This window comes from Jatropha curcas, chromosome 6 (assembly GCF_041381405.1).
Source record: "Jatropha curcas cultivar XTBG-Jc1 chromosome 6, XTBG_Jcur_1.0, whole genome shotgun sequence".
Lineage (NCBI taxonomy): Eukaryota > Viridiplantae > Streptophyta > Magnoliopsida > Malpighiales > Euphorbiaceae > Jatropha > Jatropha curcas.
Window position 1 is genome coordinate 24,451,911 of NC_143156.1, and position 19,452 is coordinate 24,471,362.

At 31.0% G+C, this 19,452-nt stretch overlaps 1 protein-coding gene and 1 long non-coding RNA gene across 3 annotated transcripts; both read left to right on the forward strand.

The window, feature by feature from the left end:
• Positions 1 to 284: 284 nt before the first annotated feature.
• Positions 285 to 2,551, forward strand: LOC119369926 (transcriptional corepressor LEUNIG-like). 2 transcript variants are annotated; one of them, XM_089722551.1, is made up of 3 exons: positions 286 to 733; positions 1,263 to 1,340; positions 1,551 to 2,551. In XM_089722551.1, the coding sequence occupies exons 1-3, from the start codon at positions 365 to 367 to the stop codon at positions 2,520 to 2,522; spliced, it is 1,419 nt and encodes a 472-aa protein (XP_089578677.1). In that variant the 5' UTR covers positions 286 to 364; the 3' UTR covers positions 2,523 to 2,551. The 2 variants fall into 2 exon arrangements, with proteins under 2 accessions (XP_089578676.1, XP_089578677.1); XM_089722550.1 differs by having other exon boundaries at positions 285 to 733; positions 1,263 to 2,551.
• A 2,579-nt stretch (positions 2,552 to 5,130) lies between these two features.
• On the forward strand, positions 5,131 to 14,158 carry LOC149495771 (uncharacterized). The gene is made up of 7 exons (XR_016321273.1): positions 5,131 to 5,469; positions 5,686 to 5,823; positions 6,115 to 6,196; positions 7,011 to 12,383; positions 12,600 to 12,737; positions 13,029 to 13,110; positions 13,925 to 14,158. It is a non-coding gene; the product is annotated as an uncharacterized LOC149495771 (long non-coding RNA).
• The last annotated feature ends 5,294 nt before the right edge of the window (positions 14,159 to 19,452 follow it).

Below are 19,452 nucleotides of genomic sequence, written 5' to 3' on the forward strand. Positions count from 1 at the left end.
TATTTTTCCTTCTCATTATTTGCAAGTATTAATGATAATTATATAAATATTATAATCAGTAAATCTTCTTAAATAAAATAATAATTGAATAAATTAAGTTATAGCAAATTTATTAATATGGATGTTTTGGTCTTTCTATTAATTCTTTATTCTATTGATTCTATTATTTTTAGCGACTAAAAACATTAATATAATCTAGAATAAGAATTTAATTGCCCATTTCATCCCTCCTTCCCAACTAAAGGTAACCTTACTTTTAAGATTCCATGCTTAAAAAGCATTAGCAAACAAAAATTTTAAGAAAGCACCACCATCTATTCTATTATTGACCCAGTTTCTCCTCTCTGGCTTAGCTTAGCTTCAAATGGCAAAAAACCCATTCGTATTTCCCTCTACGTTTTCCAATTCTCAATCATCAATTCCATCATCTTCTTCTTCTTCTCCGTCACCATCTTTTAATTCATCTTCTTCATATCCATCTTCTCCAAGTCTGACTTCCCCTTTTCAGCCTTCTCATCAAAGTCTTCCCTTACCGCCTTGCCAAACTTCTTCAAGCCATTTCAGCTGGCCTTCTAATGATGTTGTCGGACCTTGCGCCGCTTGCAAAATCCTTCGCCGGCAATGCACCGACAAGTGTTATTTAGCTTCCTATTTTCCTTCAACTACTGAACCACATAATTTCACTGTCGTTGGTAGTCTCTTCGGACTCAGCGATGTCCACGAGTTCCTGCAGGTATGATTTTAAATTACTCCTTAATTAGAAAACAGTTATATACCAAATTGAGTTCATCATTATCTATTTCTTGGTGCGTCTATTGGGACGGAATTATCATAATTTGAGCCCGATGCTGGCTAGATTCCATTGCAATGAATTTGTAAAATCTTGTGCAATTGATTTAGAATTTTACATTTTCTAGTTGGTATGATTGACTTTTGTTCTATGAGGTTGAAAAGTTAAACCAAATTTCATTTTTTATAAATGAATTCTACGTCTTCGAGTCATTTAACCAATTAAGGGTAGTGTGGCTTTGGAAAAATTCAAAGCTATACCTCAATGAAGTTCAAATAAAATTTTGTTAATTTTAGTAGTATCAGATTGAATTTAGGAATCGAAATGAAAATAAATTGCAAGTTCATGTAGTAATTGACACAATTAGTCCAATCTAGAATTAGTCTTTTTCAGACTTAAATTAAATTTGCACATCATGAGTTAAAGAAAAAGTGTTAACATTAGTTTGATCAAAATGTTGTCTATTTTGCAGCTGAACAGCAATTCTTCATCTTACGTTCCACTATTATTGTTGTTGAGAGACACAAGTAAAGATGGAAATCAGCTCCAGGCAAATCCCAGCAACAATAGCAATATTGTTCCATATCGAACTAATGTTAATATTAATGGCAAACCCATGATTGCCAATTCTGAAAACTCAAAAGCCCATTCATACAGTAGCTCTTCAAAGCCTCTAAATATGTTTGGAACTAATGATACCGGCGCTCTTACATCTCCAGCAAATCAGTTAGTGGGTAATAATAATAATCTTGTCTTGCAGGCTGATATGGTGGGTCTAAATATGCTTGGGGGTAATGTTGATCAAAGTGATAAAGTTGCTCGTAAACATGATACTGAAGGGTTTACATTCATTGAAGTAAATTCTGTTCGAGCAAGTGGATCCAAAGTACTTTGTTGCGACTTCTCATCAGATGGAAAATTGCTTGCCAGTGGTGGATATGATAAAAAGGTGGTATTGTGGGATACAGCAAGAGAGAATTTAAAGTCGAAGACCATCCTTGAAGAACATTCATCGCTGATTACAGATGTTCGTTTTAGTCCAAGTATGCCACAGCTCGCAACATCTTCATTCGATAAGACTGTCAAGGTCTGGGATACAAATCATCCCAATAACTCAATACGCACATTTACAGGACATTCTACCCCTATCGTGTCAATAGATTTCCACCCATTTAAGGATGATCTTATTTGCTCTTGCGATGCAGGTAGTGAACTGCGTTACTGGAGTATTCAAAATGGTACTTGTGTAAAAATATCAAAGGGTGGTACAGCCCAAATAAGATTTCAGCCGCGTCTAGGGAGGTATCTTGCTGCTGCTAATGAGAATGTTGTAAATATATTTGACGTTGAGACAGAGGCTTGTGTGAATTCATTTCGGGGACATTATGAGCCAATTTACTCTTTATGTTGGGATCCTTCTGGAGAGTATCTAGCTTCTGTAAGTGGGGACTCAGTTAGACTCTGGTGTCTCCAGTCAGGGAGTGTATTGAATTGTGTTCATGCCTGGAGTTGTCCTGGCAACAAATTCCACTCCTGTGTTTTCCATCCTAATTACTCTTCTTTGCTAGTCATTGGTGGTTACCAGTGTTTGGGGCTTTGGAATATGGCTGAGAGCAGGACTATGACTCTTTTTGCTGCTCATGAAGGATTAATTAGTGCCTTAGCTGTATCACCTTTGACAAGCTTGATTGCCTCTGCTAGCCATGATAAGCTTATCAAACTTTGGAAGTAATATAAGCATCTCTCCAAGCATTTTTATAATTGTCATTTGACTATTTTCAACTTAAAAATCTTTTTTTTTTTTTTAATGCCAAAGGTAGAAATTTATTAATAATGGTTTGATTATTTGACTCCGAAGTCAATATGTGAGATCTTATCCCCGTCCGATCTGCAGGCTAGGCCGCACTGCCTTAGAAGCATAATTAATACCTTTGATATATGACATTAAAAGCATAAATTCACAATTTTTTTCCCCTTTTTCTTTTTTTGAAAATTATAATCTTATCTTCATATCTTATTGAAAATAGTTATTTTGGATGTCTTTCTAAAAATAAACTATTTTATGATTTATGTTTTGCTAATATTATAAATAGTTTGTCTTTCCGTGCATATCAATAAAATTTTTCTATTTGTCAGACCACAAAAGCTCGATAAGAAGTGAGATAAAAATTTTATAATTAAAATATCCTTACAAAAAGAATGAGAAAATCCTTTCCTTCTTTTATCCTCTTTCAACTCTCAAAGAAATTCCTCAAAAAAAATGGTAGGAAAAAACCCCCTCACCAAAACCAAAAAAAAAAAAAAAAAAAAAGATCAAGCACTCCAACTCCTCCTTCCATCTTTTCAACAATCAAATTCAACTCCTTCTGTTAATGTAACTAAACTGAAAAAATCATCAATTTTATAATTAAAACATCTTCCTAGATCAAGCCATTGTTAGATGAATTCTTCTCTTTCTTTTAATGTAATCAAACTAAAAAAATTCATCAATATTATAATTAAATTCCAAAATCAATCAATTATCGTATCAAAGAATATTCCAAAAATGAATATTCAAAAACCTTTCTTTTTGCAATCAGATACCCGTCAAGGTCAACTCTATTACTGTCTTCTTTAATTAATAAATGGAATAAATCTCAATTTTCCCCCTAAATTTAAAAGTAATATACAACTTACCTACAAATTAACTTTTTATAGAATTTACAGTTAAAATTGCATTAGAACAAAAAGCGTTTTTTTTTTAAAAGTAATGTTTTATATTTTAACTAATAAAATTATTTTAAAAGTTTAAAATTAGGAAAGAAAAATATGAAAATAATTATAAAAAGTTATAGTATTTTATCTTTGATTTTTGACAAATAATTAAACAAATATTTGATTTAAGAAACGTATAAAATTAGAAAAATATTCGATAATATTGAAATATTTGATTACAAAAGTATTTATTATTTTCTGGTTTCATTATTTTTTAATTATATTTATTTAGATTAAATGTTTAATTATTTTTAATTACTTATGATTTACATCAAATAATTTTTTTTTTTTGGTAAAAAATTGAGCATTTTGCTTTTTTGGGGTCCTTTATCAGTGTCTTTTCTTCAACAAGACATGTATGAGGTCAAAATTAACAAGAAAAAAATAAGTTTAAAGTATTGACTCACAAAGTCAAAAGAAGTGACCAAAATTGAAAACAAACTCCAAAGTTTAGGCTTTTTTATTATTATTTTTATCATTAGGTCTTTTTTGATATAATGATGCGGTATGTCCACGTGGTTTTGAGATGGCAATATGTGGATCTCACTAACAACCATGTCAAGCGAGCTTCTAACACTTCTTGAAAGGAGGCTATAGTTGCTACAAAAACTAAGTTCAATGCTGTAATTGACAAAATTTAAAAACAAAAGGGCCAAAATTGAAAAAAACTTATAAGTTTAGGCTTTTTTTGAAGTCATTAAGCCTAATGTAAATTGTAAATTAAATAAATTTATTTAAAAATCCTATTAGTAAATAATATAATACTTCATCTATTAAAAATTGTAAAAAAAATAAAACAAATGTGCGTGTCTATATATAGGAAAAAAATTAAATTTAATTGAGATATAATTAAATTAGAAATACGAAAATATTATTTTATCTGGCTTGACTTATATAATTAGATATTATAAAAGGGAGAGACTAAGCCAAGCTTTAGAGTTAGATATTTTAAATTTTTTAATTAAAAGAAAAAGGCATTGCATTAAAAAATTAATGAGATGTCATGTATATTTAGTATACTTTTAAATTCAATTATATAAAAAATAATAACGTTTTAACATATAATTATTTATTAAAATTACAAGTAATTTATTTTGGGTATGAATTGTTAGTAAATAATTATTTACCTTTGAAATTTATATTTTTCTTATGGTCGTGTAACTTGTGTTGTCCTTTAGATTTACACAATTAAATACTCATTCCGTCTGTAATACCCCGAATTCTTATTTTCGAAACTTTTGAATTTTTATTAAATCAAAAATCAGAAATTTTAATCATGTGGACTGCAAGTATAAAATAGCCTCAATTCAAGCCCAAGTTTACGAAGTTGGGCTCAAGCCCAAAACACATTATCGAAATTTATCAAAAAAAAAAAAAAAAATGTATATATATATATATATATATATATATATATATATATATATATGATTATTAATATTAACATTAAGTAAATTGAAGGAATGTTATAGAACCTAACTAAAATAATCAAAATAAATAAAACCGGACCTAAAAATCAATTTAATTTGTCGAGAACCACACGAAGGATTCGAAAATCGATTGGAAAACTCGAAAAACCAAATGAAATGAGACCAAATCACTGAATCAGACCGAACCGATTCGAATCGAACCGGATCGGCCCACTTTTCTTTTCTTTTTCTTTCTTTTTCTTTTCTTTTCTTTTCTTCCTTCTCCTTCTCCAGTAGCGTGGCCTCCTCCTCCTCCTCCTCCTTCCTCTCCTTCGATCTCCTTCCTCCGGCCACCAAATTCAGCAAATGAATACTCTAAAAATATCTACTCAACGTGAGGAAGAAGATTATAGCTTAGATTTGAACTGAAATTGTGTCTATTTTGAAGGGGAAGAGCTTGAAGTTTTGGACACCTTTTTCCGACAATTCACGCCGTTTCAGGCAAGCCTTGGACACAAGGTGAGTACCAAATGACTCCTCTCTTCTTCCTCTTTCATTTGATGGCCTCCTCGTCGACTGTAATAGCCGGAATCGGAAAACCCAAAATGGGTATCACCGAACCTTTCCGCCCAATTTCCGGCCAACTGGTTCAGACCCACCTTGATTTGAACACATATTAGTGATCCTCTCATCGAAACGAATAAAATGATGTATTGTTTGTCAATTTTGGTGAAGGTTAAATTTTCCGGCCACCGTGCACGGTGGCGGCGGCGGCGGTCCGGCGACCGGCCGGCGAGACTCCGGCGAGACTTCAAGGGACAGAATGCTCTCCTCTTCGTGCGGAACACGGAAATGAATTTTGATTTTAAATCGGTACACTCTAAAGCTTAATCCGCAATTTTTGAATAAATTCTGAATTAATTAATTAATGAACTTAATTAAGTATTTAAGTAAATTAAATTAAATATTATTAAATAGATTTTATGAATATTAATTATAACTATAAGGTTGGTACAAAAAAAAAATATATTCCTAGCTAATAATAAATTTTAGGAATTTTATTAACAAATAAATAGTTATAGAACAACTAATTATAATGGATTATGTGAAATATAAGTTTTTGAATTAAAATTCTTATTTAGAATTTTCTTGTTTATTTTAAAGGCTTATAAAATACAAAATGCGAGGACAAAAGCTGGAAGCATGTGGCTAAAAAGGCAGTCCTTTTAAAGGACAATAAAGAACTGTGAGTAGTGTTAGATAACTAGCATCATCCGCCTGCATTCATGCATTCACGGCTAAATGTTATCATGCATTATTTTGTTGAATTGCCATATTATGATGCACTATTCGTTGATATTAAAAATTGTTTGATTACTTGTGCTATGAATATACTGTGCCTTGTTTGTGTGGAATTGGGATGACGTGGACCACCATGGGTTTGTGAGGACGGTCTGTGATATGGATCCTGAATATGATATGATATGGAATTTGACCGTCGGCCGGGAAAATGGGAGATCGGCGCCCCCATGTGCACCTGATGATATGGATTATATGGAAAATCACAGGATGGCTTCTTGTTGTTGCGCACCTGATAATCTAGATTTGATTGTAGCCCGCAGGGTGGCCTCCTGTTGTGAGCACTTGATGATCTAGATTGGATGGAGACCACCGGGTTGCCTCCTGTTGGTATGGAAAAGAAAAGAGAGAATGGAAAAAAACAATGAGAGGACTGGTCAGTGAGGATTAGACCAGTTGGCCGTATGGGGGATCGGCTCCCTGGTGCACATGTATGAGAGGGCGAGCCATGTGTGAGGACGGCTCGCTGGGGATTCAGGTGGTGCCATTGACTAATTTCCACGTGATGTGATTATATGAAGGTGATAATAATTGTGATTGCTGTTGTATTGCCATTTGTGTGACAAACTGCATGATCATATAACTAAACGAGTGACCAAATTAAAATATTTTAGCATTTGTGTGATTGTATGGGGTGAGAGGGTTATCTAACCCTACTCATTGAGTTTGGCGCTCATCCCTGCCTACTATTTTTTTTCCAGGTAATAGAAAGAAGGGAAAGCCCTATGGAGTTGAAACACGTATTATAGAAGATTGTTAATGATAGAAATAACGATGTGAATGTAAAGGTAGAGTTCCGCAATTGTATTCCAGTTGGGTTGTAAATAAATAGTAAAAGTCCATATTAAATATATGAACTGCATTTTGGATGCATATGTATAAAATGTTAATGGGCCTGAATCCATAATTATGAATAGAAAGTGAGATTTAAATAAGTTAGGCTTACTACGGGCTTCGTGGGCCTTAAGCCCACCCAGGTCCTAGTGCCGGTCCGGTCCATGGAAATGGGTCGTGACAAAGTTGGTATCAGAGCATAAGTCGGGCCTTAGGAATCAATTGCGGAACATAGGAAATTAAATAGAGAGCTCCTATGTTGGGATCGGCCGTAACCAACAAAGGAGGTGTAGTCTGGATTGAATTCCATTTTAGTGCCGGTGGACGCATCGTGCACGAGGATGGAAGGAAATCTATATGAAACTTAGGATGAGAATTAAATGTATATAAGTAATAGTAAATCATAAAAAGGTCCGGGTAACTGACGTTTATAAAATAAACATTTCGAGTTTTGCTAAATCCCCTCCATCTATTTTGAAGCAGAAGATCAGTTGGAAATTGGTGTAATGGCCTGATCACCCAGTACACCATGATTCGACAAGAGACACTGCTTCAAAAAAAAAAAAAAAAAAAAAAAAAAATTATTTGAAATTATTTAGAAAAGAATTCGGAGTTTTAAAGACAATAAGAAAGTAAATTTATTTGAACTATGATTTGAGAAACATGTTTTATTATTTGCTTATTGGAAATTGTTTTGAAGTTGCAATTAATTGTTTGGTTTTATTGTTTTGTCGGCATGTCAAAAAATTTATCTGATTTTAGAATTTAAATTATTTACAATGATTGCATGTTTGATTTATTTTATCATATTGTCTATCCCGAGGACTAAATTAGGTCTATAGAAATTAATATTGATAAATTAATAATAAATGGTATAGAATATGAATTTGAATTAAAATTTCAATTAAGATATAGATTAAATTCTAGAAATGTTACTGTTAGGGAATAAAAAGTGAAAATTGTAATATACATTAAATTAAGGGTTAGCAAAAGAAGGATTTAGGACAAATAGTTATACTAGACAAGAAATCCTCAATTAACCAAGCGAAACTTAAGGATGTAAAGAGAAAATTTGTAACTTACTTAAGCATAACATTAAGGAGGATAGAGACTTATTGGAAAAATTAAATAGAGTTAGACGTGGAAACAATAATTTGTGTCTTAAAAAGTATTGATTGAGGTGAATCTCGACATATAGAATTTAAATAGAGCAATGAAATTAAAATAAAAGACAAAGGTAAACTAATTATGTGATTAAATATGAAGAAAATAATTTTTAACTGGATAGGTCATATTGAGGTGAGGCAGAATATAATAAGGAAATGGGTAAAACTTCCTTTGCACAACTAGTATGAAGGGTAAGATTTTGGGTGTTTTAATATAGAATTAAAAGTAAAATTGGTTGGTAAATAATTGGGCAAAAGTTTGAATCGAAAATTTGATTAATATGGAAAAGATTGACTAATAGTTAATAGAAGTAATTACAAGTCATGAAATAATTATGAATCTTTTATAATAAAATGAGCAATTAGATTGAATCGATAATAGACTTATGGAACTAATGTGTAACTAAGGGATAGTTGGTATAATCTAAAATTTTATAAGGTGAAAGTGTAGTAAGTGTATTAGATATTATATAATTAAGATCCTAGCACATGTAGGATGCTTAAAGGGCTAGACTAAGTTCATAAATCTATTATAATAAAATGAATGTAGAAGATGATGAATAATGGGGAATGAATGGGGAAAGGAACGTGGATGCTGTAGGAAGCTTAATAAATTAAGGAAATTGGATGTATCTAGGTAGAGAGTTATGTAGAAAGGACTAATACCATTTATTAATCTAAGGTAATGATAAGAAACGTGTATAAAACCTGCTTTAAAGAATTAAGTACAAATTTAGATCGAGGTGCTAAATAAAATAAAATAAAATAAAAGTTAATAAATTTGGAAGAGAATAAAGGTCAAAGATAACTCATAATGATGAAGTAGAGAAAAAAAAAAAATTTTTAATAAGAAATTCAAGAAATAATGACCTGACGACGGAATTAAATTTTGTGTAGAATAACAGTTTCACGCCATAGATTCATGTACCCAGCATTAAACTCTTTCAGGGATAGGACTTAAATGAGGTTGGGTACACTAAGGAGACATGAATGATAAAAGAAAGATTAAAATGAATCAAACAACTAAAGAACTTGGATAGAACTAGGGGGATGTTAAATAATAGAAAAGCCAATGATGATCAATTAATTTATCTACTGTGAAATACTAGAATAAATAATTAGAAACAAATTGGGAAAGAAGTAAAATTCAGATGTAAGAAATATACATATATATATATATATATATATAAAATGATTATAAAATAAGTAACGAAATAAATAAAGATAAAATAATAATAATAATATAAATATAAATATAAATATAAATATAAATCACTAATGAAAATAACTTTTGGGAAAATTTAAGGTGTGGACCAATCTACTTGAGAGACTAGTAATAGCGAAAGGAATAGTAATGATGGAGATTAGAATATTCTTGGTTTAAGAGGATCATTTAGGGATGAAATATGTAACAGTAGACTGGAACTAGAAGATTTAAGGATTGTCCTCGTGGAGATAGACAATTCATTTTTGTTAAATACCAAAAGGTTTTAGAAAATACAATGAGTGTTGATTTTCAAACTTTATAAAAATATTTTTTATACCACGATTGAGATTGGTTTAAAATAAAAGTAAATGCAAATTTCTATTAAAAGAATTTCAAGGTTTTGTGTGAGTGACATGCCGATGTTTTTAAAAGTTGGAAAGGAAAATTATTTTGAAAGTTTTTAAATAGTCAGTTACCCATAGGATTGTCAATCTAGGCTGTAGTTGTCAACTCATTAGTCGAATTTTGAATAAACAATTAATCTAATAATTTATAACGGTGAAACAATGTATAGTGGAAATATGAATAAATGAGGACTCTTAAATTACTCAAAAATCTTTAGTAGACACATTTGATGAAATGCCTGATATGAGATAATTAGTGTTGTGGACTATTATTATAAATGAACTCATTAAAATGGAAATTTTCTCAAGAATAAGAAATACAAATCAAGAAAACTTAGAAATAGATACATTTAGAATTGAAAGTTTTAGTACTATACCTTTTTAACTGTAGTAAATTGTGACAAATCATAACTAAAGAGATTTGATGTGAAAATTTAAATTTTCTGGTAATTTATGAGATCATAAGAAAAGTATTTAACTCTAGAGGATATTTTGGAGTTCAATGGAAATATGTGGCAATTAATTTCTTCAGGCTTTTCAATAAGTATGACAATTAATAAATTTAAATCCTTACAGAAAAGAGAATAAAAGAAGCTAGTGAAGTGAATCGTAAGGTAATGGATAAAAATTTTGACATGTCAGCGAAAGGAGGAAGGACCAAAACTCAGTCGAGGTCTAGATAATAATACCAGGTGGCAGTGTGCTAACCTGAGAAACTAGAAATGATAAGGTTACATGGATAAATTTAAGGAAATTATAAATACCTTGCTAGACATAAATAAGTAAGGATGAGATAAATAAATTGATACTATATTTTAAAACTTGGATGGAAAAATTTAACGATTAGCTTAAGTATTATAAGGGCTAATTAGGGCCTTGCTATCATTTCATAATTAAGGCATAAATTGAACTTTCATATGGAAACGAATAAATTATTTAGTTGACGCAGAGTTGGGTGAAAGAAATTGAGTTATTGATGTTTTCTTAATTGGTGTGATGTTGAAATTGTAAGAAAGCGTTAGATCGGGACTTAAGAAAATAATAAAGATTAGATTGAAACAATAGTAATCGGATAAGTCGTGAAAAAAAAAAAAAAGGAACTGATAGAGTGAGCTCGAATCACCCTGCGATATTATAAACAATGGGAATTACAAAAAAAAAAAAAAAAATTTCTTAAAATTTTGGATTATAGTAATAGTTTTTCAACTTTGATTAAGCAAATATTTAGTCATAACATATGTAAATTAAATAAATCAAGTTTTATAATAAATAAATTAAATTTCAAATTTGTTTTACATTATATATTTGGATTTCATAAAGGAATGGGTAATAAAATTTAATTTTCAAATGAAATTAAATAATCTTGGGGAACATAGATATATATATTAAGCATTTTATTGAAAAACTCGGTTAATTATAAGATTTTTATTTAAAGAACGATTTTCTAAAGATTCCAATAGCCGAACGATGATAGTATTGAAGATTAATGTAATAAAACTCCTTATAAGCTTCAGCTAGGTGGTACTATGTAGCTTGAACGAAATTTTATTCTAAATATGATAATTGGCTGTAGAAGTACAACCCGAATACCCCACTCACTGCCTTTCCTCGATCTGTATTTTCGCTTTTGAGCTGTCTCCTTGGTAGTGGAAGCAATTTCTTGTGACTTTCAAATTCCCCATGCATCCATTCTTATTCTTTCCCACTAGATTCAATTCGAGGACGAATTGTCTTAAGGGGGGGAGATTGTAATACCCCGAATTCTTATTTTCGAAACTTTTGAATTTTTATTAAATCAAAAATCAGAAATTTTAATCATGTGGACTGCAAGTATAAAATAGCCTCAATTCAAGCCCAAGTTTACGAAGTTGGGCTCAAGCCCAAAACACATTATCGAAATTTATCAAAAAAAAAAAAAAAATGTATATATATATATATATATATATATATATATATATATATATGATTATTAATATTAACATTAAGTAAATTGAAGGAATGTTATAGAACCTAACTAAAATAATCAAAATAAATAAAACCGGACCTAAAAATCAATTTAATTTGTCGAGAACCACACGAAGGATCCGAAAATCGATTGGAAAACTCGAAAAACCAAACGAAATGAGACCAAATCACTGAATCAGACCGAACCGATTCGAATCGAACCGGATCGGCCCACTTTTCTTTTCTTTTTCTTTCTTTTTCTTTTCTTTTCTTTTCTTCCTTCTCCTTCTCCAGTAGCGTGGCCTCCTCCTCCTCCTCCTCCTTCCTCTCCTTCGATCTCCTTCCTCCGGCCACCAAATTCAGCAAATGAATACTCTAAAAATATCTACTCAACGTGAGGAAGAAGATTATAGCTTAGATTTGAACTGAAATTGTGTCTATTTTGAAGGGGAAGAGCTTGAAGTTTTGGACACCTTTTTCCGACAATTCACGCCGTTTCAGGCAAGCCTTGGACACAAGGTGAGTACCAAATGACTCCTCTCTTCTTCCTCTTTCATTTGATGGCCTCCTCGTCGACTGTAATAGCCGGAATCGGAAAACCCAAAATGGGTATCACCGAACCTTTCCGCCCAATTTCCGGCCAACTGGTTCAGACCCACCTTGATTTGAACACATATTAGTGATCCTCTCATCGAAACGAATAAAATGATGTATTGTTTGTCAATTTTGGTGAAGGTTAAATTTTCCGGCCACCGTGCACGATGGCGGCGGCGGCGGTCCGGCGACCGGCCGGCGAGACTCCGGCGAGACTTCAAGGGACAGAATGCTCTCCTCTTCGTGCGGAACACGGAAATGAATTTTGATTTTAAATCGGTACACTCTAAAGCTTAATCCGCAATTTTTGAATAAATTCTGAATTAATTAATTAATGAACTTAATTAAGTATTTAAGTAAATTAAATTAAATATTATTAAATAGATTTTATGAATATTAATTATAACTATAAGGTTGGTACAAAAAAAAAATATATTCCTAGCTAATAATAAATTTTAGGAATTTTATTAACAAATAAATAGTTATAGAACAACTAATTATAATGGATTATGTGAAATATAAGTTTTTGAATTAAAATTCTTATTTAGAATTTTCTTGTTTATTTTAAAGGCTTATAAAATACAAAATGCGAGGACAAAAGCTGGAAGCATGTGGCTAAAAAGGCAGTCCTTTTAAAGGACAATAAAGAACTGTGAGTAGTGTTAGATAACTAGCATCATCCGCCTGCATTCATGCATTCACGGCTAAATGTTATCATGCATTATTTTGTTGAATTGCCATATTATGATGCACTATTCGTTGATATTAAAAATTGTTTGATTACTTGTGCTATGAATATACTGTGCCTTGTTTGTGTGGAATTGGGATGACGTGGACCACCATGGGTTTGTGAGGACGGTCTGTGATATGGATCCTGAATATGATATGATATGGAATTTGACCGTCGGCCGGGAAAATGGGAGATCGGCGCCCCCATGTGCACCTGATGATATGGATTATATGGAAAATCACAGGATGGCTTCTTGTTGTTGCGCACCTGATAATCTAGATTTGATTGTAGCCCGCAGGGTGGCCTCCTGTTGTGAGCACTTGATGATCTAGATTGGATGGAGACCACCGGGTTGCCTCCTGTTGGTATGGAAAAGAAAAGAGAGAATGGAAAAAAACAATGAGAGGACTGGTCAGTGAGGATTAGACCAGTTGGCCGTATGGGGGATCGGCTCCCTGGTGCACATGTATGAGAGGGCGAGCCATGTGTGAGGACGGCTCGCTGGGGATTCAGGTGGTGCCATTGACTAATTTCCACGTGATGTGATTATATGAAGGTGATAATAATTGTGATTGCTGTTGTATTGCCATTTGTGTGACAAACTGCATGATCATATAACTAAACGAGTGACCAAATTAAAATATTTTAGCATTTGTGTGATTGTATGGGGTGAGAGGGTTATCTAACCCTACTCATTGAGTTTGGCGCTCATCCCTGCCTACTATTTTTTTTCCAGGTAATAGAAAGAAGGGAAAGCCCTATGGAGTTGAAACACGTATTATAGAAGATTGTTAATGATAGAAATAACGATGTGAATGTAAAGGTAGAGTTCCGCAATTGTATTCCAGTTGGGTTGTAAATAAATAGTAAAAGTCCATATTAAATATATGAACTGCATTTTGGATGCATATGTATAAAATGTTAATGGGCCTGAATCCATAATTATGAATAGAAAGTGAGATTTAAATAAGTTAGGCTTACTACGGGCTTCGGGGGCCTTAAGCCCACCCAGGTCCTAGTGCCGGTCCGGTCCATGGAAATGGGTCGTGACACCGTCTCATTTTATTTGCACGGTTTTTTTATTAAAAATTTAATTGATAAAAATTATTTTGCCCTTTTTTACCTTAACTCATTAAGATATTTATAAAAGTCCTATATTTAATGAACAGTCATAAAAGTTATTACGAGAAAAACAATTATTTACATATCTAAATTTAGAAACCTTGTAAACATTTTGAGACATTTAAAAAGGAATAACAAGCAAATAAAATGAGACAGATAGAGTAACTCCTTTCATATTTAAAAAAAAAAAAAAAAGATATGAAATAAAAAATAAATACTTGATTTTTTTAATCTATTCTATATGTAATAAGTCATGAGTGTATATATAATTGTTCATAATTAAATCTTTCATCCTAAAGATGAAAAAAAAAATGTATCAGTGGAGAAAGTTTCACTCCTCCATTATAGTTTCATAATATATGTTCATATGATAAGATTTTCCTTTTCTAGAGGGGTACTCTTTTTTTTTTTTTTTTTTAAACCACCGGTATTCGGATCCTATTACTAAAAACCGTTTAATCAAGTTCAGGGTTTAGTCACAGTTAAGGCTCATCGCCTCTTCCTATAGATGCATTTTATGAAGATCGAACCCAAGAGCTCTTCCCACATGTCCAGCCTGCATTACCAATTGAGCTACAACTTGTAAGTACAGAGGGGCACTTTTTCGTCTAAAGTCTAACTTAAGGTGTCATGGTCACCATTTTGAAGCCTCTGTCTGAAACGCATGTGTTATTCAATTTCATTCCTAAAATTTGTCACTTCCAATGGTTTGGGCAACTTTCAACCTGATATCTTTCTCCATAAAGATTTATATCCTGAATTAGGAGTCAAACATATGATCTATGACTTATAAAATCCAGAAATATTGACTTCGAGCCATTTCATGTCGGAGTCTTATGAGCAGAATTTCAAAGGGATATCCTTTAATCTAAACATGCTTATAATTAGTTTAGCTTTTAAACTAATATCTTTTGCCTGTAAGATGGCCAGCTTAGGTAACTACTTCTATATGCAAACCTAGAACATCATGGTTAGGGTTGTAAATGAACTGAGTTGTCCTAAGTCAAGTTGAAATTTTATATTTAGCTCGAATTTGACTCGACAAAGATATACTTAAAAATAGCTAAGTTCAAACTTGACCCAATACCATACATAAGCAAAGTTTAATCTCGAGTTCAAAATTTATCAAATCAAAATGACATCATTTTAATGTCAATTTAATTAATCTTAGGTTATTGAGCAAGCTAACGAGATAGCATGTGAGCTCGGTTCGACCAAATTGGCTTGCAAGCTAAATGAGTCAAGCTCAAGCTTGAGCTTGTCTCATTTATTTAACAAATTTGACAACTCAATTTAATAAATTGATTGAATGAATTCGAGTGAGCTTTTATCAAATCGGCTCTCAAACAACTCACGAATTATTCAACTCATTTTACAGCCTTAATCATGGCCACCATGAGAACTTGTCTCATCATTTTGATGCTTTATTCTGAGATATTTATTAAATATGTTGATTAAAGATCATTTTTTAAGGTGAATTTTCAATATTTTAATCGTAAATATTATCAACCAATTAAACATTAATCCAATTTTTTTAATAGCATCTAGAACTATGTTACAGTAATCCAATTCTTTTAATAGCATCTAAAACTATGTTTTCTGTAAAATAATTTTGAACGTAATGTCAAAAAGATCCAATTAGCTCTTCGGGAATGGAATTAAACAAAACAAAAATAACATTGCTTAAAGGAAGAGGAGTTCTGCTAACTCCATATGAATGATACCCTTTCCCTTACTTTGAAAAACATAGTTAGATTCATCTTATGCCAACCAAATTTGTAGGATTGGCCGCAATGTCTTAGCCTCCAATTAGTCACTTTTTCACTCCCTCCATAATAATAGGCTAATTTTTCTTTTTCACCCATACCATAATCTGGGCAATTTCCTTTTTTAAAACTACTATATATTTAATACTAGTTTCTTATTATATTTTTTTTAAGAAAAAATCAAACTAGAAATTTCGTTAAGTAGAAACTGTATACAGATATAGAATGCAGATCAATAAATTTTTATATTTTTGTATAGAAAGTCTAATAATAAATCACTTATACAAAGAATAAAAAAATATAATCTTAATTTGAAGTATGTGATTGAGTTGAGAAAGCATAACATTTGTTCCATAGGCGATCGTTTGCTCTACTTAATGGCTATTCATGGCCACTGTTCGACTCTATGATCTTTGTACAAGTCCGATCTAATTACCTTCAAATGTTTTCCTTCTATCAGATATGAGATCTGCACTTCTTTCTGCATAACTATTCAAATAATAAAATATACTAAATAAAATCATCATAAAAGTAATAACAATAACTCAGAACTAGATCTGAGAACAAAATCTCAATATATGAATAATAATAAATATTAATATTTGGGCAACAATAACTCAAATTTATATTTGTATATAGATATGAGGATTATTTGTATAAAAAACAAATAAAAAGGGGAAAGGGTGACCACCGGTGAGAGCTAATTGGTGGCCGCTTGTAGAGGAAAGAAAGAGAGGTTTTAGGTTTTAGGTTTTGAGAGATGGAATCGAAAATATACTTATTAAACCCTTGTGCCCCTATTTAATTTGCATTGTTATTAAGTAAATAATATTAAATGTGATATTGAAAAACCACATCACATATTAATGTTCTTTATAATATATATATATATATATATATATATATATATATATATATATATATATATATATATATATATAGTTTCCAAAGCCTAAATGCTTATATGACAACATATTAGAATATGAAAGTGATGATGTGACATTTCATTTTTCATTATAATTAATTTTTTTCATAAAAATTAAATTTTTTATTAAATAATGGAGTTACAAACTAATAAATATAATAAAATATTTCATTATAATTAATAATTTTTTGCATTTAATAAATATTAAGTTTTTTATTAAATAGTTTTTCTTCTATTAAAAAAATGAATGGAGTTAGAGTCATAGTTAATAAAAATTAATTAAATAATATAGTTACATTAATAAATAGAATCAAAATTAATATTTAATTCACTAAAATTTGTTTCATTAAAATAGAATATTCTCATACCTCATCTAAATTTGAATATATAAAAATTTCAAAGAAAAAAATAAATAAGTAACTAAATATATCAGTTGAATTACAATAATTTACTTATAATAATAATTATGCTAATTAATATTTCAGTTCATTAATTGAGAATTTTAAAAAGAGCGTATAATTATACTTTTTATCATTTAATCAAAATTACATAAATAAACTATTTAAATTAAAGCAACACTAATATAAATTACAATAATTCTATTAAAAATTAAATTCAGTTTAACTAAAAAAGTTGAAAATTAGACAATCTGCTACATGACTAGTTTTTTACATGTTTTAGAATGGTAGTAGCCAACTAGCAATAATAATAGTCTTTAATTTCTAAATGACAATTTAATATTAAATTTTTAGAATTTCTAACATAATAAAGAGAGACGTTGAATATTAAATAAGGGTATTATAGAAACACTATATTTTAATCGGTGTAAAAAGACCTTTAGACATTATTATGGGACAAAGGGAGTATATGTAGGCTTGGCCATATTACTGTTTCGGGAACTGGAACCATCGGTTCGAACCGGCCTGGAACCGTAACCGGAACCGGTGAGAACCGGAACCAGGACGAACCGAAACTGGAAAAATCCGGTTCGGTTCCGGTTCCAGCAAATAAAGAACCGGAACCGGCGGTTCCAGAGAACCGGTCGAAACCGGACTGGAACCGCCGGTTCTCCGTCCGGTTAGAACCGTCGGTTCGAACCGGTTCGAACCAGCGGTTCTAGCCGTTGTAACTGTCAGATTTTTGCAGTTTTTTTTTTTTTTAAATTTGTTGTGAAATGTCTTAATTACCCCTCCCAACAGCCATAAACGGTTACATAACGGCTAGTTTTAAGAGTATTTTTGGAAAAATGAATTTTTGGATTTATTATAAATACTTTATTTGATTTACAAATTCATTACAAAAAAATCTCAACTCTCTCTACTTACTCTCTCTACAATATACTACACTCTCTACTTACTCTCTCTACAATATACTACACTCTACTCTATATTATTCATTTATTCTTCTCTACTCCACAATCTCTCTTATTAAGTAATTATTCTCTCTAATTTTTTTTATTCAATTTTCCAAATTATATTTTATTATCATATAATGGCAAGTGGAGGAAACTCAAATTCGGGTAAGGGCAAGGGAAAAATTGGAGAATTATCTATCCCTACAAACGACATCTATGATATGATTCCCGACCAATTTAATTTTGAGGGTTTTCCAAATGAAAATTTGGATATTCCAACTCAAGAATCCGAATTTAATGAGCAATTTCAAGAAGATGAAGAGCAAGAACAAAAGCAACGAGCAAAAATTGTTACAAGAGCAAGACAAAGTTCCGACATATTCTCCATTCATTTCACAAAAAAATTCAAAGGTGAGAAAATGTACGATGTAATTTGCAATTATTGTGGAAAATCTTATAAATTTAAACAAGCGGGCGGCTATGGATCATTTTGGAAGCATTTGGAGACAAAACATCCAACAAAAATAGGAGTTGATCGGTCTCAACAACAAATTTCCGGGTATGCTTCTAACCTTTCTTTATTTAAATATTCTGAAAAAATACAAAAAGAAGAATTAGCAAAAATGATTTCTATGGAACATTTATCTTTTAGTTTTGGTGAAAAAGTAGGTTTTAATAATTATTGTCAAAAAGCTTTAAATCCTTGTGCTAAAAGAGTACTAAGAAATACTGTAAAACGAACTATTATTTCTTTATATAATAAAGGAAAAAAAGAGTTAGAGCTTTTATTTTCTCAATTGAAAATTCGTGTTTCAATTTGTTGTGATGTTTGGAGTGATCATTGGCAAATGCATTCTTATATGGGTATTACATGTCATTGGATTGATGATGATTGGAAAATTCAAAAAAGAATTATTGGTTTTCGTGTTTTTGATGATAAACATACTGCAAATAATATTTATAGAGTAATTGTTTCAATTTTAGATGAATATAGGTTGACAAAAAAATTTTTTTCAATTTCATTTGATAATGCTTCTGCAAATACTAGATCAATTATTGAACTTAAAAAAATTTGTGAACCAAATATTGGTGGTAAA

Excerpts from the sequence above, each read along its gene's own strand:
- LOC119369926 (XM_089722550.1), top strand. The coding sequence starts at position 365 with ATGGCAAAAAACCCATTCGTATTTCCCTCTACGTTTTCCAATTCTCAA. Across the intron at positions 734-1,262 it reads ATGTCCACGAGTTCCTGCAG|CTGAACAGCAATTCTTCATC; the intron begins GTATGATTTTAA and ends TCTATTTTGCAG.